The 26332-nt window shown below is 49.3% G+C and overlaps 3 protein-coding genes across 5 annotated transcripts; all 3 read left to right on the top strand.

Moving 5' to 3' along the window:
• Positions 1–318: 318 nt before the first annotated feature.
• Nutf2 (nuclear transport factor 2) lies at positions 319–6087 on the top strand. The gene is made up of 4 exons (XM_004843009.3): positions 319–446; positions 3418–3489; positions 3575–3673; positions 5579–6087. Exons 1-4 carry the CDS (start codon positions 348–350, stop codon positions 5690–5692), a joined length of 384 nt encoding a protein of 127 aa, XP_004843066.1. The 5' UTR covers positions 319–347; the 3' UTR covers positions 5693–6087.
• Positions 6088–7805: 1718 nt separating this feature from the next.
• Edc4 (enhancer of mRNA decapping 4) lies at positions 7806–19533 on the top strand. 3 transcript variants are annotated; one of them, XM_004843003.4, is made up of 29 exons: positions 7806–8085; positions 10876–11032; positions 11417–11528; positions 11800–11899; positions 12251–12440; positions 12539–12686; positions 12772–12876; positions 13148–13257; positions 13344–13427; positions 13520–13615; positions 13715–13817; positions 13936–14116; positions 14228–14300; positions 14402–14493; positions 14572–14759; positions 14846–14991; positions 15079–15235; positions 15563–15996; positions 16079–16183; positions 16266–16418; positions 16500–16536; positions 16665–16842; positions 16957–17112; positions 17227–17342; positions 17428–17593; positions 17680–17866; positions 17955–18174; positions 18574–18737; positions 18970–19533. In XM_004843003.4, exons 1-29 carry the CDS (start codon positions 8004–8006, stop codon positions 19160–19162), a joined length of 4233 nt encoding a protein of 1410 aa, XP_004843060.1. In that variant the 5' UTR covers positions 7806–8003; the 3' UTR covers positions 19163–19533. The 3 variants fall into 3 exon arrangements, with proteins under 3 accessions (XP_004843060.1, XP_021112490.1, XP_087061225.1); XM_021256831.2 differs by having other exon boundaries at positions 14560–14759; XM_087205099.1 differs by having other exon boundaries at positions 16665–17112.
• A 182-nt stretch (positions 19534–19715) lies between these two features.
• Nrn1l (neuritin 1 like) lies at positions 19716–22862 on the top strand. The gene is made up of 3 exons (XM_004843002.3): positions 19716–19964; positions 20685–20817; positions 20968–22862. Exons 1-3 carry the CDS (start codon positions 19889–19891, stop codon positions 21251–21253), a joined length of 495 nt encoding a protein of 164 aa, XP_004843059.1. The 5' UTR covers positions 19716–19888; the 3' UTR covers positions 21254–22862.
• Positions 22863–26332: the final 3470 nt, after the last annotated feature.

Raw genomic sequence — 26332 nt, 5'->3', positions numbered from 1 at the left:
GAATCTGAGCATTTGGGAAGCTTTGGCAGGATTGCCACGAGTTTGAGGCCACCCTGGGCTACATAGTGAGTTCAAGGCCAGCATGAACTACATAGTGAGATCCTGTCTGAAAAACAAACAGAAAAAAGAAAGAAAGAAAGAAAGACCCATTTAAAAAAGACTCCTACCAGATCCCCAGGGCCTGTCCCTGTTCCTGAGACAACAGACCTGAGCAAAGGACCCCTGAGCCTAGAGGTCAGGAAATAGTAGGAGTCAGTGGGTGCTATCTCCTGTTCTGCAGTACCAATGCTTTCCTCTCTTGTCTCCCTGGTTTTACAGGTCTCAGTGACACCGGGTGACACTCCAGAATGGGAGACAAGCCAATTTGGGAGCAGATTGGATCCAGCTTCATTCAACATTACTACCAGTTATTTGATAACGACAGAAGCCAACTAGGCGCAATTTATGTAAGTCTCTACCACTAGGGTCAAAATGGGACCCTGGAGCATAAATTCAGATGTTGAGCTGCTGTATCCAGTTCACAAGTTCTGGCTGTCCTTGCAGGATTGACTGTGCCCCTCTACCTGAGTTTCTGTCCACAGGACAGGGGACTGAGGCCTGAGCCAACTACTGTACTTTTCCACGCATTTCCTTCTATCATTTTCTAGAATAGGCATTCTGGTATCCTGAATGGAGAGTTCTGGACCTGCTATTATATGCAGCCTGAACCTTATCAGAATACATGGTTCTAGCTGGGTATGGTGGTGCACACTTACAATCCCAGCACTTGGGAGGCTGAGGGAGGAGAATCTCAAATTCATGTCTAGCCTGAGCAACTTAGTGAGACCCATCTCAAAATTTTTAAAAGGGCTGAGAATGCTGTTCAGTGGTAGAACATTTGTCCAGTATGTGGGAGGCCCTGGGTTCAATCTCCAGTACTACCAAAAAAAAGAAAAGAAAAGCCACTTAAAAAAAAGGAATCTTATTAATGAAAGACCTAATCTAGCACAAGTAGGGCTGGGGATTTAGCTCAGTGGTTTTGCCGCCTGCTGCACAAGCGCAAGGACCCGAGTTTGATCCCCGGTACCAAAAACAAAAACAAACAAACAAAAAAAATCTTGACACATTTCGCCGCCTGCTGCACAAGTATTATTTGATTGTTGTTATGAGTAGATTTTTCCAGTGCTTGGCTTCATGTATACAAGGAAAACAAGCAACCACTGAGCTATACCCCCAGCCCCTCTCATATTCACACACACATCCCCATTATGGAGAATTGAACTCAGTGCCTCATACATGCTAGGCAAGTGCTGTAACATCAAGCTACCCCAGCCCTATTTGTTTGTTTAGCAGTACTGGGCATTAAACCCAGGACCTTTGCATTGGCTACATCCTAATAATTTAAAAATTATTTTTATTTTGAGACAGTTTCATTACATTGCCAAGGCTGTGTTCAAACTTGGCAATCCTATCTCAGCCTCCCAAAGTGCTGAGATTACTATATTACTATGGTCTCTTTTTTTTTTTTTTCTTTTGAGACAGGGTCTCACTATATTCTAGGCTGGCCTTGAACTCTTGGCAGTCCTCCTGCCTCAACCACCCAAGTGTGGGGATTATAGGTGTGCACCACCACATCCAGCTATGATTATCTCTTAAAGCAAGCCTAATTCGGAGAAGGAAGTTAGTAAGGTCCTGAAAGAGCATTTTGTATTGTTTCACAATCCTCAGCATATTTTGTCTTTGAAGATTAGGAAACAGACTCAAAAATAAGTAATTTGCCTAATGTCATCACTGGAAGTAGTAGAGGCTCTTGTTTTGTTTTGTTTTGTATTGTTGACTCAGGGTCTCGCTGTCCAGTCTGGCCTCCTCATGGTTATCCTCCTGCCTTAGTCTCTGGAGTGCTAGGATTACAGGCGTCCACCACCATGCCTAACTGTAGAGACTTTTAAAGAGTTCTGTCCCTGAATGCTGTAGAAGGGAAGATTTGGGGGGCCAAAGAGCTAAGCTAATGGGTTGCATGTACAATCTTGTCTGGTGGTAGGAAGGCCCCAGACTAGGCATGGGGGGTTGGGGGTTGACAGCTTTCATCCATCCCTAATTTCGTGGGTACCTAGAAGGACCACAGTAGATCTCAGCCACAGCCTTGAAGATGGTAACAAATTTTTTTGCTTTTTGAGACAGGTCTCCTTATGTAGTTCAGAGTGGCCTTAACTCTCACTTTGTAGCCTGAACTGGCTTTAAACTCATCCTGCCTCAGCCTCCTGAGTGGTGGCCTTACAGGTGTGCACCATCACACCCAGCCCATTATTTCTAATGATGTCTCTGGAACTAATGCCTACTATGCAACAGGATAGGATGTCTTTTGGCTGAACCCTGGCCATATTGGACCCTTCTTGGGCCCATGCATATAAGAAGCCATATGGTGAATAACAATGGGAAAAGAATCTGGGTGTGGTAACACCCCACTTGCAGGACTCTGGAAGGCTGAAACAGGAGGATCACAAGTTCAAACGCAACCTGGGCAAATAAGCAACTTAGTGAGAACTTATCTCAAAACAGAAAATAAAAAGGACTGTGGATGTAGCTGAGTACCTAGGTCTTGGGTTCAATCCCATATAATGCAAAGGGAAAAAAAAGGAAATGAGCCAGGAGTATCAGTGCATACTTGCAATCCCAGGTGATTGGGAGGCTGAGGCAGGAGGATCTCAAGTTCCAGGTTAGCCTAGGCAACTTAGTGAGACCCTGTCCCCCAAAATAAAAGGGTTGGGGATGTAGCTGAGTGGTAGAGTGCCCCTGTAGTTTTAATCCCCAGTACCCCCCCCCCCAAAAAGACAGGGTTGAGGGGGTTAAGCTTGTTAAGTGTATTTTATTAAATAGTCTTTCAGAGCCTGGACTCATGGAACAATGGGGTGTAATTAGAAAGTTGTTGATAATGTAAAGTTTGAGAGCTACCTTTAGTCCCCCTGTTTACAAACAGGGAAACTGAGGTGTTGTATTGGCCACTTTTCCATCTCTGGAACAAAATACCTGATATCCACAGCTTAAAGAGGTTTATTTGGCTCATGGTTTTCAGAGGATTCAGTCCATGGTTGGATGATTCCAAGGCAGAAAGCCATGGTGGAAGGGTAATGGCAGATGACAGCTGCCCCATCCCATGGCAGCCAGGAAGCAGAACAGGAGGTGCTGGGAACAAGAATACACCCTTCCAGGTCACAACCCCAGTGACCCACCTTTGAGCAAGCCCCAACTCCTGATAGCACGTTTAGCTACCCCATGATCCAATCCCCTTCCAAACACTTGGAACATTGTTTTAGGGGACATTTTGGATCTAAACCATAACAGATATAGACTCATTTTCCCAAGAATGTCTCTTTTCAGAGCCTTAAAGATAATCCTTGTGGTGAGGGTCTGATCCTGGGTTTTCTGTACATTTTTCAGATTGATGCATCATGCCTTACTTGGGAAGGGCAGCAGTTCCAAGGAAAAGCTGCTATTGTGGAGAAGTTGTCTGTAAGTAAGGGCCAGAGCTAGGGTGTGGGCTGCTTCTTGCTCACCTTTTCTGACCTCAGCCCACTGCCCACTTTTTCTTTTGCAGAGCCTTCCTTTCCAGAAAATCCAGCACAACATCACAGCGCAGGACCATCAGCCCACACCAGATAGCTGCATCATCAGCATGGTCGTAGGCCAGCTCAAGGTAATAGTGCTGGGGAGGAATGGGTAGGTGGGGCAGCACCCTAGGCTCCTTCCTTCCCTGTGGATGTGACATGCTTATCAAGGGACACCCAAAATGACTATCTAGACCTTCATGCTGCAGTATAATAGCCTTTACTCACTTGAGGCTTTTTGTTTGTTTGCTGTGCTAGGATTGGACCCAGGACCTTGCACATGCTAAGCAAGGACTTTATCATCAAGCTATACCCCCAGCCCTGCAATTTTTAATTATATTAATTAAAATTAAAATTTAGTTCCTCAGTTGTACTAGGTACACTTATTAAGTGCTCATGGTCTAGTATATGTGGATACTTATTGGGCAGCACAGATACAGAACATTTCTGTGACTGCAGAAAGTGCTAATGGAAAACTCGGGTTTAGATCCTTTATGGAAAAAGGATAAGAGGCTGGGGATTTAGCTCAGTGCCACAGAGCCTGCCTCGCAAGCAAAAGGTCCTGAGAAAAAGGGGGATAAGAGGTATAGGAGGAGGATTTGGCTGTGGTCCCAAACGCTTAGGCCCCCATTCTGCCCTGAGGGACAGTCCCCTCCTGAAGCCCATGCTGTCACTCCTCAAGCTGGCTCCTCATCTGCCAAAGAAAAATTTTTGAACTCCTGTCTTTCCTTGCATTTTTCTTTCTTCTTTTCAAGACCTGTCATCCTCAAAACCTTTCTGTGGCCCCTCAGAGCCCCCAAAACTCTCAAACATGCTGTGCTCCAGCAGATTAAAGCCAGATTCTGTTTACGAAAAGCCTCTCTTTCTTCCCAAAGTAGGAAACATTGGCTTTCCCCTTAGATAGGGCTCAGCATCCTGGGAATATATCACAGCAACAAGATTCACGTGCTTTCTCTCTAGGCTAGCTGGGATAGGGCTTCCTGCATTCAATGTGAGCACGGAGGGAGGGTCACCCTAGACCCCTGAAGTGGACCCAGAGGGACCTACTTTCTGGCCTGGACTTCTCTTACCAGTTTTCTTCTGCCTATTCAAGATGCTTTGTCTAGATAGAGCCTATGCCCAGTAGGCCCTTAGGATTGAGTAGATCTCTCAACTTTCTTAGGCTGGAGTAGTAAGCAGTGCTTTTTTCCACCTGGTTTTAGGTTCTTCCTGGTATTTGCATCGAGGCTAGAGCTCAAACAACTCATTTGGCTCCTTGCTGACATTAATTCCCAGAAAAAAAAAAGTAACAGTGGAGACAGTTAGCTGGGATTCTGCTTCAACTAGGCCTCATTCTTGTTTACTTTTCCTTTCTTTTTTTAAGGAGAGACTTATTGTACCTCAAGCTGTCCTTGTTTCCTGCATTTGGGCGGGAGGCTTTTTGCCTTTCTTTTTTCATTGCAATAATGTATATTGTACAACAGGAAACAGATTATTCAATATTATGCTGTTTTTTCCCTTGTAAAATTGTGATCCCATTGTGAACTCAGTTTTGAGCCTTTCCTCACTTATTGGCCAGTCAGCATTAGCAGTAGCTTCTTTTGATTGGACTGACTGGCATCAAACACTAAGATTGTTTACAGTTTTTTATATTGTACATTACATGGTAAGTATTACAGGATACTTTTAGAATTTTGATCACATGTGCCCAGCGACATGGGTTCAAAGGCAGGCATATCCTCTTCTCTGTTGCTATAGCAAACTGGTGAATTATGTTTTAAGCGTATAGGCAGAGCAAGCTGCCACCTGTTGGTCTCTATATGCCCAGTGTAGTGTTTCATACATAATATCAATTCACACTCACAAGTACCCTTGTGGGTTCTGTACTGGATGTACTGGGATTGAATCCAGGACAGAGCCTGATCCCAAACTGCATTCTCTGCCTCATTCCCCTTCCAGTGAACTCTTTCCTATTCCTTGGCCCCCTTGCTGAATCATTTTCTCTCTCTTCACAGGCCGATGAAGACCCCATCATGGGATTCCACCAGATGTTCCTATTAAAGAACATCAACGATGCTTGGGTTTGCACCAATGATATGTTCAGGCTTGCCCTGCACAACTTCGGCTGACCTCCTCCCAGCCAGGCACTCATGCTGTTTCCTCCTCCCTCCTCTTCCTGATACTATCACACTCCTCCAGATGCTTCAAATATCATACACAAGTGAGCAGGGCCGTGGTGGAAGTAGGTGCAGTGCGCTGCTGCTGCCACGGTGTTGTGCATGATGTTTGGACACTAGACTAGTTGCATCTGACAGGAGAAGTTTGTGTTGTACCAGCGCATGCCTTGGAAAGACTTAAGTAATGCAAAAGGTTGTCCTTTTTTTTTTTTTTAAATCTACTGACAAGTTGCTCTAGTAACCCAAAGAAGTGAAGGAGAAAGCAGCTGCCTCACCACCCAAATATTGGTTTGTTCAGATGTTTCAATGCCTCATGATACAATAAAACCACAAAAATTTTCTTAACAGTTTAAATTGTTTTAATTAGTTTAATAGTTGGATGGACATCAATAAGTACCCTGCCCAATTCTCTCATGTCTCACCCCCCACCTCTACCCCAATTCAGCAATACCTGCTTCAAGGAGAAAAGTGGCTGAAGCACCTACCAGCTAGCTTCCCTCAAGCCCAGTAGGGCAGAGTTCTCCCCAGGCTAGCTGGTCTTGGAAGAATAGACAAGGAAAGCTCAGGTTTGGCCTGAATCTTCCCTTGCATCGAAGCCTCTCTGCAGTTCTGATGCCTCCTGCAACCTCTGCCCTGGGGAGGATCAGGGCTCTAGTAACAGTGATGATTATAAATCCTGTTGCAGTTGGAGAAGTCTGGGTAAACATAGCCCAACAGATTTGGGCTCACTGAGTCTGATGGAGGAACCCAGTTTATCCTTAGAAGGGTCAGGATTATATCCAAGGTGCCCTACATTCCCTAAGCCAAGCAGAGGGCAGCTCAGACTCTCTACTACCTGCTTGGGATATGATTGCCTAAAGAGCAAACCTCTGTTGGATTTGGGTATGGACGATTTGAATCTATGGATGTCAGGAGTATGAGAGATTTCATGCTGTAGGAGTTCACACCCCTCAGCCCTCAGCAGGACATGTCTAGTCCTCCCTCCCTTTGCTTCTCACCACATACAACTATACTGTCTTTAAATCCCAGGAAGTCTTAACTATTAGGGCAGTTTCTCCTCCTCAGTTTTGGGGACAAAGACCTTGCCCAATACAGATACAGCCCCTCAACCTTGAGACCTCTGGATGGTAAAACAAGCCAAGTAGCAACTGCAGGCCAGAACCAAACCCAGGATTTGGGCTAATTAGAGGTTTTAGGATTGGTGAGGGCACCCCAGCTCAGGCTAATCTGTACCCTCCTGTTTCCCACTATGAGGAAAGGGTACGGGTTTTTTCAGACCCCACAGGTTGCCTGTCTTTACTGGGCACAGGGCTGGATGACGTGCTGTTTGGGAGGACAGCATAGTCAGATTTCAGTGGAACTGATATCTAAGCTGCTGTGTGTTTGGGGTGGGGGAGAGGTAGATGCTTGCTGCCTCTTAAACCACCCTGTATAAAAATCTGCAATATAGCTTCTTCCATGTACCTATGCCTGAAATGTCTGCAATAAAGAGGTGTTTGTAAACTGTGGTTTCTTTCTTCCTAACCTGACGGTGCTGTGGTGGGACAAGGGGATGCTGGGGGCCAGTAGGGAACAATGACTGATACTTGTGAGAACATCTCCCCTTGGAATTCCTGGGGCCTTCGCAGTCCTTTTTCCAAAGGGGAGATAAGCTACCAGTTCAGCTTATTCCTGCCAGTCTTAGTTACGGCATCTTGGTTGATTGCATTCTAGGACTGTTGAGAATTTATCATAGAGGGTCAGGGATTTAGCTCAGTGGTTTCGCCACCTGCTGTGCAAGCGCAAGGACCCAAGTTCGATCCCCAGTACCAAAAAAAAAAAAAGAATTTATCATAGAGTGGATAGGGACTGGGTGGGATCTCTGGAGACGGGTACAGTTTTAGGTGTCCCATTCCTGAGCACAGAAGGCATTTGCTCTGCCTGTCTTGTGAAACTGCCCTGACCCTGTGGGCACGCGCAGGACCACGAAGGAAGGGAGAAGGGACAGGATCCGGGCAGGAGTCATTCACTCCCAGCCCGGAACCTTTCTCCTCCGGCCTTCGCAGGTTCCGGGAGTGCAGGCTCGTGGGGCCGGAAGTGGAGGCGGTTGGTGGGGTTGGCCCGGCTCAGGGACTCGGCACAGGCAGCAGTTTGCAATCAGTCTGTGCACCCTGTGTGGTGACCCGCGTCCGGCTGTCTGGAGGGTCGCGGCTGGCTGAGGCTGGGCGGTGCGCGGCAACCGCAGAAAGAACGCAGTGCGGGCAGGGCGCCCGCGGCCAAGCCCATGGCCTCCTGCGCGAGCATCGACATCGAGGACGCCACGCAGCACCTGCGGGACATCCTCAAGCTGGACCGGCCCGCGGCGGGTGAGCGGGGATAGCCCGGGTGGGCCCTCGGCAAGCAAAAAGAGGGGTGGTGTGGATTTGAGCCGTCGTTAGGGCCTGCAGATCTCTGCTCGCGGCTGGTGAGGGCGAACACAGGAATCGTAGATCCTTGAGCATACTTCACGAATGGCGCAGACCCCTGGGTGTGACCCCTCCCCATTCTGGCGCCGGACCGTTCTGTCTTGTCCTTCAGGGTCTCCGCTGGAGGTGAGGCCCCTTTTCTGAATCCTCCAGGTTCTCATGGTTTTCTAGTCCCAAACACCCAGTGTTCCTGGAACTGGCCCAGCGCCACTATCCTTTCGCCATGGTTCACACGCCCGGCGCGGGCTTTTTTTTTTTTTTAACTAGTTCTGGGCCTAGAGTTTAAGCGCAGTGCTGAAAAGCATCCTGTCCCTCTCTACAACTTGCACTTTCCACTGGAATGCAGACTCCAGGCCTACTGTTGTTTCGAGATGGTTTTTCTGAGGAAGGGATCCCTCTCCTATTCTGTATTCTTTCTGAGATGAAGACAAATCACAGACTGCACGGCCATGATTGGATTAATCTTCAAATATTTGCAAGCCTAATTTGTTCCCATTCAAATTTTACTTGGGCTCTTAGTGATACCCTAAAGCTGCTTTTGCTGGCAGGATACAGAGATAACAGCGTTGTAACATAATATTATCGTTGTAAAAGAGGATTGTTTTGGTACTATGATAAGGGGGTGGATATTGCGGGGCGCGGGGGGGAGGACTGGAAATGCAGAATACAGGACCAAGAGAGGAGGCTGTTTAGGCTAGGTCTCAATACGGACAGCAGTTAGGTGTCAAGAAAACCACCTAAGGCACCTATGTAGAAGCCATATAGTATGAAGACTAAATAGCACATGTCAAGGCACTTAAGAGTCTCCTGGCAGATTAAGCCCAACATGAAAAGTGGTAGTGGTTGAAGGGCTTGCTTGTGGTGATGTGAGTGTGGCCACAGCTGAGAATTAATGTTTCCTCACAACTTTTGGGTTTTTTTGGTACCGGGGATCGAACTCAGGACCTTGCACTTGCCAGGCAAGCGCTGTGCTGCTGGGCTAAGTAAATCCTTGACGGGCCTTCACAACTTTTCTTAAACCTACTGGGAGACCCAGATTGTCTGCTTCTGAAGCAGGCATTGCTGCTCACTCTGAGTGGAAATAACTAACCCATACTCTTTGAGAAAATCCATCTATTCTTTGACACCATGGACCCTTTTCCCACACCTGGAATGTGTGCTCCCTTAACTTATCAGTGTGGCTTCACTCTTCTTCCCATTGTCTGTTGAGCAGACTACACACGAGCATCTAGCATGGGCAACCATGTACACTCTGAGCCTGCTGTTTGTTTATCCTCATAGTAGGCTTCCTGGAGGGGAGAGGATGTCAGCTTATTTTTGAGCACCTAAGTTGGCTATGACCCTAACAAGTGGCCTAGAGGCTTTCCTCAAAACACCTTTGTTTATTGATTGGCACTTGATTCTCTTTTACTGCATAGGTCTTGTTCGTCTTCTCTCACTGAAGAACCAAATCAGATCTCATACTGTTTTTTTCTTAACACTGTTTTATGACTGCAAACTTTCTATGTTCCTAAAGCCCTAGCCTCCATGCTACCTGCAAGTTTGCACAGTGGTTTCTGAGCCAATGAGAATGTTTGAAACCCAGCCATTGGAAACAACTGAAATCCAACGTTTCCTAACTTCACACCCTACTCTGTAGTTTCTCTCTTCTTTGTCCAGCTTCTTCATGTGCATTTCTTCTGAGTTTACCTGCCCAACATGGCTTCTTCTGAGCCATTTCTGTGTGAGGCAGGTCCCTTCCTTTCTTATTTCCCCATCTTATCTGTGCCTTTTCATGCCTTAGGAGCCCCTCTTCTCTCCAGGCTGTTACTACCATGGTCTAGGTCCTGAGATCTCTCTCTCAAATTCTCAGATATTCTGTATGCTGCCTTAGAGCAGTCAGTCCACTCACCAGAGCTGACCATGTCACCTCCTTTAAAACTCCTTTGTGAGGCTTAGGGGTGTAGCTCAGTAGAAGAGCATTTGCCTACCATGTGCAAGGCCCTTGGTTTGATCTGTAGCACAACAACGACAACAAAGAAAGAAAGAAAAAGAGAGAGAGAGAGAGAGAGAGAGAGAGAGAGAGAGAGAGAGAGAGAGAAAGAAAGAGAAAGAAAGAAAGAAGGAAGAAAGCAAGAACTATCATGGATTGCAATATCCACAGGGAGAGTTTCAGCATCATACCTGAGGCCTCTGCAGCTTTGTTTTCCCTCCATTCTTTCTGTATTTGTGTGTTGTAAATACAGTGCCTATGATGGTGTCTCTTTTTTGAAAGCTTTCCTGACTCTTTCTATGCCCTCCCTCAAGTACACAGAGTTCCTCTTTGCTCATCTGTGGTATTAACAGGCCTCAGAGGGGCTTTTTTTTTTTTAGTGCTAGAAATCGAACCCAGGGCCTCATGCATGCTAACCAGGCAGTCTACCACCAAGCTATATCCCCAGTCCCATCAGATTATCATTCATGGCTTGTACCGCTCTCCCAGGTAGAAGAGCTTCATGCTTATGTTTGGTCCTAACATATATCAACATTTATGGAATGAGAGATAAACAAAGGACCCTCCTCCCCACAGATATACCATGCTCAGTTGAATGTTTCTCGAGCATCTCATGGTCTGAAAGGAAGCCCTGAAGGAGGAGAGCCTAGGGGACAGGTGAAACAACCTTGGCAGGTGGTGACATCCTTGTCAAGATGTCTCTCTCTCTGTGTCTCCAGGCTCCAGTGTTGAGAGCCGGCGGCAATCCAGTGCCTATAATGGGGATCTCAATGGGCTCCTGGTCCCAGACCCACTCTGCTCAGGTGATGGTACCTCAGCAAACAAGCCTAGTCTTCGGACCATGCCACCAATTAACCTACAGGAGAAGCAGGTCATGTGAGTATCTGGGAGATTGCATTGGTGGTAATAGTGTCTTTGGGGCATATGCTAGCCGAAGGCATGAGATGAGGGGTGAGAGGAGCCAATACCCTCTGCTTTTCTCCCTCTGGATGACCTGGGGCAAAGTACTTTTAACCACACTGAGCTTGCATTAGAATGAGAGGTGAGGACTACCTAAGTGTTTGGCTGGGTGCCTGATGCAGAATGGAAGTAGGCTTATTCCTAAGCAGAAAGGTGTGCAAGGATAGCTGGGAACTGGACCAAGCAAAATTGGGCTTCTGGGACTACATATCCTTACCAAATGGGTATGTCTTCTCTTCTATTCCTGTCATTGAGCCTTTGGATGAAAAAGAGATAACGTTTATGCACCCCTCTCTCCAGCTGCCTCCCTGGAGATGACAGCTCTACCTGCATTGGTATTTTGGCCAAGGAGGTGGAGATTGTGGCCAGCAGTGACTCCAGCATTTCAAGCAAGGCTCGGGGGAGCAACAAGGTAGGTACCAGAATGTCGTGGCCTGTATAGTGTATGGGAGCACACCTAATTTCTCTCATGCTGCCAGGTCCATGTCACAAGTAGTGTGCCTCAGTTTTAGGAAGCCAGGGTTGGCTGGCAGGCCTCTGTGGGAATCTGGTCCAGGAGATTGCCATGAGTGCCTGGGCTTGCGCCTGGGACCTCTCCTATCCCTGGGGTTGTTGGAGATTTCCTAAGCCTTAGGAAGTTACCTCAGTCTACTTCTTCACCCTTCCTTACTCTGGGTTCTCAGGTGAAAATCCAGCCTGTTGCCAAGTATGACTGGGAGCAGAAGTACTACTATGGCAACCTGATTGCTGTGTCTAATTCCTTCTTGGCCTATGCCATTCGAGGTGAGTAGGGGCAGGATGGCGCAGGAAATGTTCTATATTAGAAGCCCCAAAGATTCAGATCCAGTGGTGGTCCACTTAGCCCACTCAGACCTTAGAGGTGCAACAGAAATCTTATCTGGACTTCTCCACCCTCTGCCAGGTCTGGTGGTAGCAGTGAGGCAGGGAAGGGCAGGGCCTGTCCTGACTGGACCTGGCTGCCTACTCATGGCCCCATACTCCTTTTTTTAAAAAAATTTATTTATTTTTTTTCTTTTTGGTACTGGGGATCGAACTCGGGTCCTTGCACTTGGGCAGCAGGCAGCGAAACCACTGAGCCAAATCCCCGGTCCCCCCATACTCTTCTCATTCCAGCTGCCAATAATGGCTCAGCGATGGTGCGAGTGATTAGTGTCAGCACTTCGGAACGGATTCTGCTCAAGGGCTTCACAGGCAGTGTGGCTGATCTGGCCTTTGCACACCTCAACTCTCCACAGCTGGCCTGCCTGGATGAGGCAGGCAACCTGTTTGTGTGGCGCTTGGCTCTGGTTAATGGCAAAATTCAGTATCCATTCCTGGGGATGGGAACTGAAAAATGGTGGGCAAAGCAGGGGCTGCCAGACATACCTTATCTATCTATCTAGCCCTTAACATCCTGCTCAGAGAAGAAATCTTAGTCCATATCCGGCAGCCAGAGGGCACAACACTAAACCACTTCCGAAGGATCATTTGGTGCCCCTTCATTCCTGAGGAAAGTGAGGACTGCTGTGAGGAAAGCAGCCCAACGGTGGCCCTGCTGCATGAAGACCGGGTAAGGAGGCTGGACACGGTGGAAGAAGCAATAGAGCAACCATACTGTATGCTTGGGCTGAATACTCACCTCCGTGTTCCTCTAGGCTGAGGTGTGGGACCTGGATATGCTCCGTTCTAACCACAGCACCTGGCCTGTGGATGCCAGCCAAATCAAGCAGGGCTTCATTGTGGTAAAAGGCCACAGCACGGTAGGCCTAGAGCTGAGTGCCTCTCTGCCCTCCCTTTCTTCTTTGTGCCCCTCATCTATTCCTTATATCTACTTAGCACAAAATGGCCCTTTCCTGTGGAACTCACTCCTAACCTAGTTGTGCCTTGCAAGTTTGGTCTTCTCTTACTCATTCAGTTAGTCATGCAAATGTGTGAGTCCACTGTGGTCAGCCCAGCTTATTACCATCTTCATTTGGGAAGAGTTTGTCCCCCACTCTAGTCAGGTAGTAAAACTCTTTGGGTTCTTCTCAGTGCCTAAGTGAAGGAGCCCTCTCCCCCGATGGGACTGTCCTGGCTACTGCGAGTCATGATGGCTATGTCAAGTTCTGGCAGATCTACATTGAGGGACAGGATGAACCAAGGTAAGCCAAGGGCTGAAGGACCCAGATCCACCCAGAAAGGAGACCAAATAGATCACTCTCTCAAGCCCTTCATCTGCTGCTTGTAGGTGTCTCCATGAGTGGAAACCTCATGATGGAAGGCCCCTCTCCTGCCTCCTGTTCTGTGACAACCATAAGAAACAGGACCCTGAGTGAGTGAGTGGGCAGGCAAGTGGGTGCTAGGTGGACCATGGGGTCCTAGCTGGGGGTCTAGCCAACCACTCAATGACTTACTGCCTTGCAGAGTCCCTTTCTGGAGGTTCCTCATTACTGGTGCTGACCAGAATCAGGAGCTGAAGATGTGGTGCACAGTATCCTGGACCTGCCTGCAGACCATTCGGTAAGCAGTGGCTGGGGGATTGAGAGGGGATGTGGTGGGTGTGGCGATATTGCTTCTTTGAATTCTTAGCCTCATTTAGTCTGCCTCTTGGCTCCCTAGCTTTTCCCCAGATATCTTCAGCTCAGTGAGTGTGCCCCCCAGCCTCAAAGTTTGCTTGGATCTCTCAGCAGAATACCTCATTCTCAGCGATGTACAACGGAAGGTAGGCTTCCATGGGGCATGCTGGGCAAACCCAGTGTCATTGGAAAAAGTTGGAATGTGTAATATATCTGCAGCCCTCACAGCCTTTGAGCTCAGGTAGGAATGTGCCACCTGTACAGGTCCTCTATGTGATGGAGCTGCTACAGAACCAGGAGGAAGGCCGTGCCTGCTTCAGCTCCATCTCAGAGTTCCTGCTCACCCATCCTGTGTTAAGCTTTGGCATCCAGGTTGTAAGTCGCTGCCGGCTGCGGGACACTGAGGTGCTGCCTGCTGAGGAGGAGAATGACAGCCTGGGGCCTGGTAAGCTACCTTAGGGTCAGGACTGTAAATTATTATGTGTGGGTGTGTGTGTGGGGGGGTGCTGAGACACAAAGTGGGCTAGGGACTTAATTATCCATGCTGTCCTTTCAGAGGGCTCCCATGGAGCTGGTGCCATGGAGTCTGCAGCTGGTGTGCTCATCAAGCTCTTCTGTGTACATACTAAGTGAGTGTGTTGGGGAGGCCTTGCACACTCTCTGTCCCTCCCCTACTCTACTGACCCTGGCCCCTTTGAGCACTCTATTCTCCTTACTTCTGTTTCTGTAGGGCACTGCAAGATGTTCAGATCCGCTTCCAGCCACAGTTGAACCCTGATGTGGTGGCCCCACTCCCCACTCACACTGCCCATGAGGACTTTGGTGAGTAAGGGGTGTGAGGAAAGCAGGTTGGACTGAGTGAGGTTAGAGATCTGAGTCAAGTGGCAGCTTTCCTCACAGCCTTTGGAGAGTCTCGGCCTGAACTAGGATCTGAGGGCCTGGGGTCAACCACTCATGGCTCTCAGCCTGACCTCCGACGAATTGTGGAGCTGCCTGTACCCGCTGACTTCCTGAGCCTGAGCAGTGAGACCAAGCCCAAGTTGATGACCCCTGATGCCTTCATGACACCCACTGCCTCTCTGCAGCAGGTACTCCCCACACCCCCACCCGCTGTGGGGGGACTTGAGAATGCCTTCCCCACAGGCCACAATGCTCATTCTCTGCATCTCCCCAGATCACTGCATCTCCTAGCAGCAGCAGCAGTAGCAGCAACAGCAGCAGCAGCAGCAGCAGCAACAGCAGCAGCAGCAGCAGCAGCAGCTCTCTTACAGCTGTGTCTGCCGTGAGCAGCACCTCAGCTGTGGACCCCCCTTTGCCCAGGTGAGGGTCAAAGCTGGGGAATAGCAGAGACTAGTGCCAGGTGATGCCAAGCTCTGGCTGCTGACTTCTCAGCCTTCCCACCACCAGACCACCTGAGGATCTGACCTTGAGCCCAAAGCTGCAGCTGGATGGAGGTCTGACAATGAGCAGCAGCAGCAGCAGCTTGCAGGGAAGCCCACGCAGCCTCCTGCCTAGCTTGCTCCCAGGTCCAGCTGACAAATTGACTTCTAAGGGGTCTGGACAGGTATGTGTGTACATGTATGTGAAGTGCTGGGTAGCTGGTGGGTGGCAGCAGGGAAGGTTGGTAGCATTTTCCTCCCACTCACTTTTTCTGCTGACCCTTCTCTGCCTCAGATGCTCCATGTTTCCCCAGAGGTCATGTCAGCCTTCCATGATTCCTGGAGGGTACATCCTCAGCCTCCCCATCCCCACCTTCTGTCATGGGCTGTGGCCTTGTTTTTGACCTGCATCTCCTGGCCACTATCTCATATCTCATCACGAATAATATCAGTGCTTTATCTCTGGCCCCCTACCTCCTAATACCTAAGCCCCTGTCTTTGGCCCACCTCAGGTATCTACTACTGCCTCTGCACTGTCCCTGGAGCTGCAGGAAGTGGAGCCCCTGGGGCTCCCTCAGGCCTCCCCCAGTCGCACTCGCTCCCCTGATGTTATCTCCTCGGCTTCCACTGCCCTGTCCCAGGATATCCCTGAGATTGCATCTGAGGCCTTGTCCCGTGGCTTTGGTTCCTCTGCTCCTGAGGGCCTTGAGCCAGACAGTATGGCTTCAGCTGCCTCGGCACTACACCTGTTGTCTCCACGGCCCCGGCCAGGGCCCGAGCTTGGCCCTCAGCTTGGCCTGGATGGCGGCCCTGGGGATGGGGATCGGCATAGTACGCCCTCCCTCCTGGAGGCAGCCTTGACCCAGGAGGCTGCAACCTCTGATAGTCAGGTCTGGCCTACAGCACCTGACATTACTCGTGAGACCTGTAGCACCCTGGCAGAGAGGTGAGGAACTTAGGAGGGAGAAAGTGTGCTGGTGGGAGGGGGCCTCAGAATCATCCGATGCTGAGTTGACCTGTCCCCTCAGCCCCAGGAATGGCCTTCAGGAAAAACACAAAAGCTTGGCTTTCCACCGACCACCTTACCATCTGCTGCAGCAACATGACAGCCAGGACACCAGTGCTGAGCAAAGGTGGGCACCACCTCATATGAGTTCCTTCACAAGAGAGGGTCAGCAAGTGGATGGGCTTACTCCCTTTCTCCCCTTCTCACAGTGACCATGATGATGAGGTGGCCAGCCTTGCCTCTGCCTCAGCAGGCTTTGGAACCAAAATTCCCACTCCCCGGCTGCCTGCTAAGGACTGGAAGACCAAGGGATCTCCTCGTACCTCACCCAAGCTCAAAAGGAAAAGCAAGAAGGATGATGGGTATGGGGGTTTCTGGGGCCAGGGACAGGGGTGGTGTCTAGGCTGCCTGACATGGCCTAAGGTTCCTCTTGCCCATGGCAGGGATTCAGCTGTAGGATCCCGGCTCACAGAGCACAAGGTAAACAAACACCTTTCTACCCCTGGGACTCTACCTTGTGAGGGTGGGAGGGGCTCTGGGCCATTCCTTTGTCTAGTGGCTGGGGATGGGCAGGTTGGCTATCATGTGACTGTCAGTGCTACTGACAGGTGGCAGAGGTCCCTGAGGACTGGCCAGCACTAATTTGGCAGCAGCAGAGAGAGCTGGCAGAGCTACGCCACAGCCAAGAAGAGCTACTACAGCGTTTGTGTACCCAACTTGAAGGCCTGCAGAGTACTGTTACAGGCCATGTAGAACGTGCTCTTGAGACACGGCATGAGCAGGAACGTATCCTTCAGGGTGATGGCAGAGCATGGCAGAGAGGCAGGGACATTCTTGGAAAGGGCATACCAGGAAGGGGTAGGGGAGATGCTTCAGGCCTGTTCCTTAGCTATAATGCAGAGAGGCGGCTGGAGCGGGCACTGGCTGAGGGGCAGCAGCGGGGTGGGCAGCTACAGGAGCAGCTGACACAGCAGCTATCCCAGGCACTGTCTTCAGCTGTAGCTGGGCGGCTGGAGCGTAGCATACGGGATGAGATCAAGAAGACCGTTCCTCCATGTGAGTTTTTTGTGAAGACTTCGTTTGGGTGGGGTGGGTGGGCCAGGTGGGAGAAGGGGGTACCTGTCAAGCTTCCTTTTCTAAGTGTGCCTTCCTCTCCTCCCCCTGCCCCAGGTGTCTCCAGGAGTCTGGAGCCCGTGGCTGGCCAATTGAACAATTCAGTGGCTACCAAGCTCACAGCCGTGGAAGGTAGTATGAAAGAGAACATCTCCAAGCTGCTCAAGTCCAAGGTGCTATAGGGGCTCAGAATTGGAGGGGAGGGGGTTGTTGTCAGGTCAGGTTGGGCTTTCAACTAGGACTCTCCCTTTACCCCAGAACTTGACAGATGCCATTGCCCGAGCTGCTGCAGACACATTACAGGGGCCAATGCAAGCTGCCTACCGTGAAGCCTTTCAGAGTGTGGTGCTGCCAGCCTTTGAGAAGAGCTGTCAAGCCATGTTCCAGCAGATCAATGATAGCTTTCGGCTGGGCACCCAGGAATGTGAGTAGGGTCATATGACCCAAGGTAGGAAGGGCTATCCTCTTCTACTACCATCCCTCTTATGGTCTCCATGATCACCCACTTAGACTTACAGCAGCTAGAGAGCCACATGAAAAGCCGGAAGGTACGGGAACAGGAGGCCAGGGAGCCTGTGCTGGCCCAGCTTCGGGGCCTGGTCAGCACACTGCAGAGTGCCACAGAGCAGATGGCAGCCACTGTGTCCAGCAGTGTTCGGGCTGAGGTGCAGCACCAGCTGCACGTAGCTGTGGGCAGGTGTGTGGGCAAGGCTCTGGACAAGGTGGTGGGTTTGGGAAGAGCCAGGCTAGTATTCCTACCCATTTCTGCCTTCCTTTCTTTGCAGCCTGCAGGAGTCAATTTTAGCACAGGTACAGCGCATTGTTAAGGGTGAAGTAAGTGTGGCGCTCAAGGAGCAGCAGGCTGCCGTCACCTCCAGCATTATGCAGGCCATGCGCTCAGCTGCTGGCACACCTGTCCCTTCTTCCCACCTTGACTGCCACACCCAGCAAGCTCATATCCTGCAGCTGCTACAACAGGGCCACCTCAATCAGGCCTTCCAGCAGGTATGACCATGTTTTTTTGCTAGTAAGGGTCAAGTGTCTCTTGACAAGACCCACACACCATATATTCCACACTCTCCACCAGGCTCTGGGCTGTCTAGCAGACTGTTTCTGGTACTCTTTGGTTTCCAAGCCATTACCTGTATTGCTACTTTGAGATAGACTTCTTCAACTCACTTTCCCTTCCTCAGGAGGGCACCCTCCTCAGGAAACCTTTTCTGATCATTTGATCTTCTAGGGTACCATATAGCCCTCTGGTACTCTCACTGGGTCCCTGAACATCTCCTGCTGGAGCTCTCAGCACGCTACTCTGTGGTTTTCCTCCCCCAAGCCACATACCAGACAAGCAGGCATTGCATCCTGATATTAGCTATAAATGCTGCTGCCCTTTTCTGCCCTCAGGCACTGACAGCTGCTGACCTGAACCTGGTGCTGTATGTGTGTGAAACTGTGGACCCAGCCCAGGTTTTTGGGCAGCCACCCTGCCCACTCTCCCAGCCTGTGCTCCTTTCCCTCATCCAGCAGCTGGCATCTGATCTTGGGACTAGAACTGACCTCAAGCTCAGGTAAGTGAGGGTAGTCAGGCATTAGGAGATGAGCTGGGGAGTGGAGATGGGGAAGGAGCAGTTCCAAGCAGAGTTACCTACTGCTCCTGACAGCCCTCCTTAATTTTCTCCACCCATCTCTACCTCTATCCATCTGAGGTTTAGAGGCTTCTGTTACCACCAATCCCTCTTTGTCTCATTGCCACCAGGAGGCATTTCTATCTGTAGCATGTCCTTTTTAACCTACCCCCAGCTATCTGGAAGAGGCTGTGATGCACCTGGACCACAGCGACCCCATCACTCGAGACCATATGGGCTCAGTCATGGGCCAGGTTCGACAGAAACTCTTCCAGTTCCTGCAGGCTGAGCCACACAACTCACTTGGCAAAGCAGCCCGGCGTCTCAGCCTGATACTACATGGCCTTGTGACCCCCAGCCTCCCTTAGCATCTAAGCTTGCCTTGTGCTGGAGTGGGGTGGGACTAAAGGCCAGCAGACAGGCCTAGCCCAAGGCAGGGTTGGGGTTGTGTCTGCTGTTTACCTGCTCAGGCCTCCACCTCGGGTGTTTGGGGGTGGGGGACAGGGTGCAGTGGCTGTGGTCTGCAGACTGTGGTAGCCATCAGGGTTAGGCTGGGCCCAGGGCAAGTACTGTGCCTTCTTGGGTTCTCCCGTGTCTGGAGCATGACCCCGAGATTGTGACACCACTTGAGTTGAGTTTTCATGTTCCTTTTTACCTCTGATTTGGATTTTTTTGTTTTTGAAAAACATTGAGAAATTCAATTAAATGCTTTTTGAATAAAATGGAGTATGTGTGTGAATTTGGTGTGTCTTTGATATAACAGAAATTGCCTTCTCTCGGGAGGTCTATATACACCAAACCACCCATTGGGCATAATTACTCACTCATCTGCTCAACTTCCTTCTGAGATAACCCACTCAGACTCTGGGGCAAGGGACCTAAGGCTACTCATCACCCTGTGTGCCTCTGGGCATTTCTGCTTTATGAGGTCCAACAGATCTGTGCCAATCTAGGTACTGCAGGTGGAGCCTTCAGCTGGCTTCAGGCCCCGCCCCAGCCTCCCATCCAATCATGGTCCCTCCCTCCGGGGGCTGGGCTGACAGGCTGCTCTCCAGCATCGGGTAGCTCCCTCACTAGGCTCCCAGCCAGGGACAATGCGCGGCTGCCGCTATTGCTGCTGCTGGAGGCAGCCACCCCGTGCCCTGAGGCTGTTGGTGTTGGTGCCATTTGGTGAGTATGGGGGTCGTGGACCTGGTCCAGCCTGCACCTCTCTTACAGGTTCCCTGCCAGGCTGGGCACAGGGTATGTGTGGGAGCTGGGAGCCAAGGTGAAGAGGAGTTATGAGAGTTCTGGGAATGTGTGACAGTGGCTTCAGAATTAAAAGTGAGGCAGGAAATGAGCTCTGGCTGAGGGAGGACCCTGAAATTCTGCAGCCCCTCTTCTGATAAAGGGAGCCTGTGGCTACTGACAGAATTCCTGGACCAGCCATGGGATCCCTGAGGTTCTTTATGAGGGTCTAGCCTGGATCCTGACCTCTCTATCCTGCTCAGCCTCATCTGAGACATAACCTATCTCTGAGGAGGTAGAAGGTTAAACAAAGCTCATGGGGGCAATCAAGAGACTGTCCCATCTGTGTGTGGTCCCATACTTCTGGATCCTTAACCCCTCCACGCTATCTGAACTCCTCATGCACCATCATCACCTGACCTAGAGCTCCAGAAGCTCAGAGGAGGAACCTACTTAACTCCTGGGACCAATGGTCTCCCTACCCTTGCATCCCAATCTGGGTCCTGCCTTGAAGGGGACCAAGGCAGTTGATCCCTAGACATGCTGCTCAGTTCCCTAGGGTGCCCTTTTCACGCTGAGTCACATCTCCAGAACACTACCAGGTAAACAAGCCCCTGGGGGCTGGGGGCAGGCTGGCTCATCCTATCACCCCCCCCCCCCCAGTTCTTGTACCTCCCCTAGCAGCAGCCACAGAGGGTCCAAATCGTTGTGATACCATATACCAGGGCTTCGCAGAGTGTCTCATCCGCCTGGGGGATGGCATGGGCCACGGAGGCGAGCTGGAGACTATCTGCAGGTACCAGCAGCGGGGAGGCAGTGGGCAGGGGGGAGGCAGTGGACACGTGGGAGGCACAGCCTGATCTGCGCCACCTTCAGGGCATGAACCTCTTCTTAACCACTTCCAAACCTGGTCCCCCCTAACCTCCCTAATCCCACTCCTTAACAGGTCCTGGAATGACTTCCATGCCTGTGCCTCTCGGGTCCTGTTGGGGTGCCCAGAGGAGGCAGCTGCTGTGTGGGAGTCACTACAGCAAGAAGCTCGTCGGGCCCCGAACCCGGATAACTTACACACTCTATGTGGTGCCCCAGTGCGTGTTCGGGAGCGTGATGCAGGCCCAGAAACCAACCAGGAGACGTTAAGGGTGACAGGGCCTGCACCTGCCCCAGCCCCCCTGCCTTCCCTGTTGGCTGCTGCTTTGGCCCTAGCTTGTCTCCTGGGGCCCCTGGCCTAGCAGGTAGGGGCTGGTGGCAGCAACCACACCTCCAACCCTGGCTCTGCAGAGCATGAAAGGCTTTCATTAAAGGTATTTATATTTGCACTAGCTCCTTCCTTTTTCCCAGCTGCGCAGGCCGCCTGGCTTGGGCAGGGGCCCCAGAAGCTGATCCTCAGCATGGTATGGGCGGGGCCTAAAGCCACCACTGGGGACTCAATCTCCCTGCTTACAAACATTTCATTTTGCCTGCTGCAGCACAGAACTTTCCATTACGCGCAGGTCCCAAGAGTTCTGGTGGAGACCCAAAATCTGCTGGAATGCCTAGCCATTCTCTGCCTTCCTGGGGTGGAGGATCAGATTGTGGGCAGGATTCTCAGGCCCACACTCTTGGTCCTACCTTCCCCTCCTATGGGTGGTCCCTGTAGAGGTGGTAGCCTGCCTTTAATGTAGGGTCTCTCCCCAGCCTCCTTTCTGCCTCCAGGCCCCTGACATCTCAGTTCCTCTTCCCTCTGGTGAACTAGCACCTCAGCCATCAAGACACACGCAGATTCTATGCTCAGTCCCTTCCTCCTCTTGGTCCAGGGAGGCCTGTTCTAGAAGGTGCAACCACCTGTCAGAGTCCATATTCAAGCCCTTACAGGATCTGAAGCTGTAGAAACTGGGGTTATAATGAGGGATCCTCTGGCTCCTGCTCTCCACAAGCTTGTTCTTTGAGAAGTATGCCACATGGAATCAAAACAAATCTCATAAGGGGCCAGGGATTTAGCTCAGTGGTGCTACCACCTGCCTCACAAGTGCAAGGTCCTGAGTTCAATCCCAGGTACCAAAAAAACAAAAACAAAAAAACCCAATCTTGGGGGGAAAAATGTCAGACGTGGTGGCCCATCTCTGTGATCCTAGCCCTCTGGAGGCTAAGGCAGGAGGATCGAGAGTTCAAGGTCAGCCTGGGCTACACAGTGAGTCCCAGTCTTGGGGGAAAAAAAGACTTTCGGAAACTTTGGAAAGAGTGTATGGTATATATGGAGTCCCTTTTCATTCTAGTGGAAAGGAAGGAGAAAAATTAGCATGGGCAGAAGCTGAGGCAAGAGAAGGCCTCAGAGGGAAAAGTAACCCTATTCCATTCCATGACTTGTGTGAGCACTACCATGGTCTCAATGGTTTCTATTATCATTCCTTCCACTTTATTCTCTACTTTCTAAATTGAAAAACTGATGCCTGTGGACCGTAAACTCCTTTCCCTGTCTATAAGATGCCACATTAGCTTACATCTGCCCACTCCTGCAGCCCCTCTATGTAGCAGCAAGAAGGAGCTACCTGCTCAGTCCTTGGGGACAAGGGAGGCTTCAGAGAAGCAAAGCAGCATGCACATAGGGGGTAACAGGTGACCTAAGTGATGCAGAAAAGGTGGGCTGAAATAGAGATGGCATTAGGAGACCTAAAGCAATCGGGTAGGAAAGAGGGAGCCATGGGATCCCAGAGTTCAGCAAGCCAGGCTTACACTGGAGTCTATGCTGGGAGGCTGTTACTCCTCAGGACAGAGTCAGGCCTGATGAGATCCTTGCTTAGGCTCCTGACTGGCAGATGTCTCCAGAGATCTCCACACAGGTATGTAGGAATCCTATGTCATCCATACTTTCTAAACAGCCTCCCATTTTAAGTTTTTTTTTTTTTTTTTTTGGTACTGGGGATCAAACTCCCGTCCTTGGGCTTGTGCAGCAGGTGGTGAACCCACTGAGCTAAATTCCCAGCCCCATCCTCCCATTTTGATGTCTAGCTTGATGCCTCAATTAACTCCTTCTCTTCCCTGACTTTCCCTTTGTTCCTGTACTTCATTCATTGACTTTTGTTTCATTTTTTTTTGGTACAGGGGATCGAACTCGGGACCTTATGCTTGCGAAGCAGGCAGTGGAACCACTGAGCTAAATCCCCAGCCCCATTCATTGACTTTTATCCCCATTTCTATTAACCGGTCATTCCCCATCCTTTTTTTTTTTTTCTCTGTACCAGGGATTGAACTCAGGACCTTGCGCTTATGAGGCAGGCATGCTACATTCCCCGCCCTTGCCCATCTTCTTATATCACCCAAAGGAAAAGCTTCAAGAAAAAAATCCTCCCCAGACTTCCCCTTCCCCTTGACCACTAGAATTGTCCAGAAGGAAAAATAGGGCTTTCATTCTTCTGGGTCTTCGTACATCTATCCTTTTAATTCAGAATACCCTTCCCCATTTCCTCCTGGGGAATGCCTCCTTATTCAATATCACCTCCAGGAAGTACCCCCTAAACCTGACTGCAAGCTGAATTAAAGCCACCTTTAAATCTATGCAGCCCCTGGGAAACTTCTGCCCCAGTACTGACAGTACTGGCTTGTTATTGTCTAGGTCCAGGTCAGAATTCCTCACTGTGGACTCCTCAAGGGTAAAGTGTCCTCTTTGTGTCTACAGCTAACTAGGGCTGGTATAAAAGATGTACTTGGGCTGGGGATTTAGCTCAGTGGTTCCACCATCTGCCTCGCAAGCGCAAGGTCCCGAGTTCAATCCCCGGTACCAAAATAATAATAATAATAATAATAATAATAATAATAATAATAATAGGTGTACTTGTGGAGTGTGTAGAATGAAAGATTGAATCTCTAAGTCCAGCATGGGGACTATTACAGTTATTGAGAACTTGGAGTGGAACTGACCCCAGTATAGAAGATGTGCCATCTTGGGGCAGACCCCTCAGCTTGAACATACTGCTGGGAGGGATGCTGTGGGACTTCAGAGCTCCCAGTGTCTTTCAGAGCCAGTCTTGGTGGAAGGCAGAAACAGCCTGTCTGCTGCAGGGCCTGGCTGCTTTGGCCAGCCACTGGGGGGGATTACCATCCTCCTTACTGTGACCTGCTTTCCCCCCAATTTTTGCTAAGTCCCTACTTTTCCATGGAGTGATTGCATGGGAGGGTAGGTGATGGGGGGAAGAATCTGCTCTCTGGCCAGGGGCTTAAGGGCTTTGTGTGTTTTATCCCAGAGCTAGAGGAGAGGGATAGGCTGGTGGCCAAGCTTTCTGGGCTCTGGGCACAGCTGCCCAGGCCAGAACATCATTGTGACAGTGTTATCACAATTGTAGCTATATGGATGAGGAGTAGCTTATTGTTCAGGGAGTCTGGGGGTTGAATGTTGTAGGTGTAGTCACCTCTGCTTCAACATGTCCTGACTACAGAGCCTTGTGCTCTTCCCCAAAGCTCAGATCAGCACCTGCACAGGGTTCAATAAAATTTATGTTAATTAATTTGCCTAGTATCTGTAAAATGGAGGTGTTGTGTGGATTTCTGAGGGTCATCGACTTGAATTCTATATTTTTAATCCTATGTGAGGTCAGCATTATGATCCCCATTACATAGATAGAAAAGTGAGGCTTAAGGAGGGAAGATGTTGTCCCTAAGAACACATAGCTGTGGAAATGTCAGAGCTGGGATCTGATCTCAGGTTTGTTTGGCCTTAAATTCCATGCTGTTAATAATTCCACTAGACTTCTGGAAATATTTATTTACAATTTTTCAGTACTGGAGATTGAACCTAGGGCCTTTGTACTGAGCTACATCTCTGGTCCTTTACTTTTATTAGTATGAACCTGTTTACAGTATATAAAGATTATATTCATCATGGGGAGTTGGTACAAGTACATAATAATACATCTTCATACTTTTTACTTCCCCTGACTCTCCCCTCCCCCCTTCCTCTCCTATGCTTTTTTATTTTTTGAGATAGGGTCTCAATAAGTTGCTAAATTGCCTAGGCCTCCCAGAGTGCTGGGGTTATAGGAATGTGTTGCCATGCCCACTGGAAATAATTTTTTAAAGTTTTTCTTATTTATTTTTGTTTTTTTGAGACAAGCTCTTGCCGTATAGTCTAGGCTGGTTTTGAACTCACCTGTAGTTCAGGCTGGCCTTGAATTTATGGTAATCTTCCTGCCTCAGCCTTCCAAGTGCTGGGATTACAGAATTTAGACCACCAAGCCTGGCTAAGTTTTTCTTTCTTTTTTTTTTTTTGGTACTGGGGATCACACTCGGGACCTTGCACCTTCGAGGCAGGCGCCAGAACCACTGAGCTAAATCCCCAGCCCTGCTAAGTTTTTCTTTAAATGAAATCTTGTATGAACCCCAACTATATAAAATAGACAAAATGATATTTTACAGGGATTAGTTAATAAATTAATTGCTTCTTGTGGTACTGGAGACTGAACCCAAGACCTCTGCACTTAATTACATTCCTAGCCCTTAAAAAAAATTTTTTTTAGGTCTGGGGATTTAGCTCAGTGGCACTGTGCCTGCCTTGCAAGCGCAAGGTCTTGAGTTTGATCCCTGGTACCAAAAAAAATTTTTTTTTAAATTTTGAACAAGGTGTGGTGACATGTCTTATAATCCCAGGACTCGGGAGGCTGCCACAAGTTCCAGGCCAGCCTGGGGTACATAGTTCAAGGCCAGCCTGAACTATATAGTGAGACCCTGTCTGAAACAAAAACAAATCAACAACAACAACAACAAAAGACGAGTAAACGAAGGACTGAAAAGGAGAAGATAAAAGGAAGTTACAAAATGAAAAAATGGAAACAAAGTCTTTTAAATAAGGAGGGATGGAGGGGTTGAAGGGAGGGCAGGGGAAGGGGGAAAAATAAGAACCAAGAGAGATTATGTAACGGTGCAAATTTCCAATGATGAATGTCATTATATTGTATACCTAAAATGTACCAATAAAATAGAATTTTAAAAAAAAAAAAAAAGGAAGTTACAATGACATCACCTGTAGCATCTTTTCCCTGGCAATTTGAATTTATTGTAAAGTAGTGAAACAACTCTTCATAAAAGTCATTGTGAATAGTGACAAAGAAATCTGCTTGCTTTAGCCTCATGATACATTTAAATGTAAAAATAATAAAACTAAGTTGTTGCTGTAGAAGTTGGTCCAACCCTGACTTCACCAATTCAAAGTTAACTATGTGCAATTCTGCTGTGACGGAAGACAAATTAAACATATTTGGGTGTCCGAAATTATTTTTTTGTCCGAAATTATTTTAATCGTAGTTTTAAAAATAGATTCTGGCCGGACGTGGGGTGCACAC

This window comes from Heterocephalus glaber, unplaced genomic scaffold (genome assembly GCF_053883595.1).
Source record: "Heterocephalus glaber isolate CG9 unplaced genomic scaffold, H.glaber_assembly_v1.0 deba00000071, whole genome shotgun sequence".
In the NCBI taxonomy this organism is placed as follows: domain Eukaryota; kingdom Metazoa; phylum Chordata; class Mammalia; order Rodentia; family Bathyergidae; genus Heterocephalus; species Heterocephalus glaber.
Note: the sequence above shows the minus strand (reverse complement) of the source record. Positions and strands in the feature narration are given on the sequence as shown.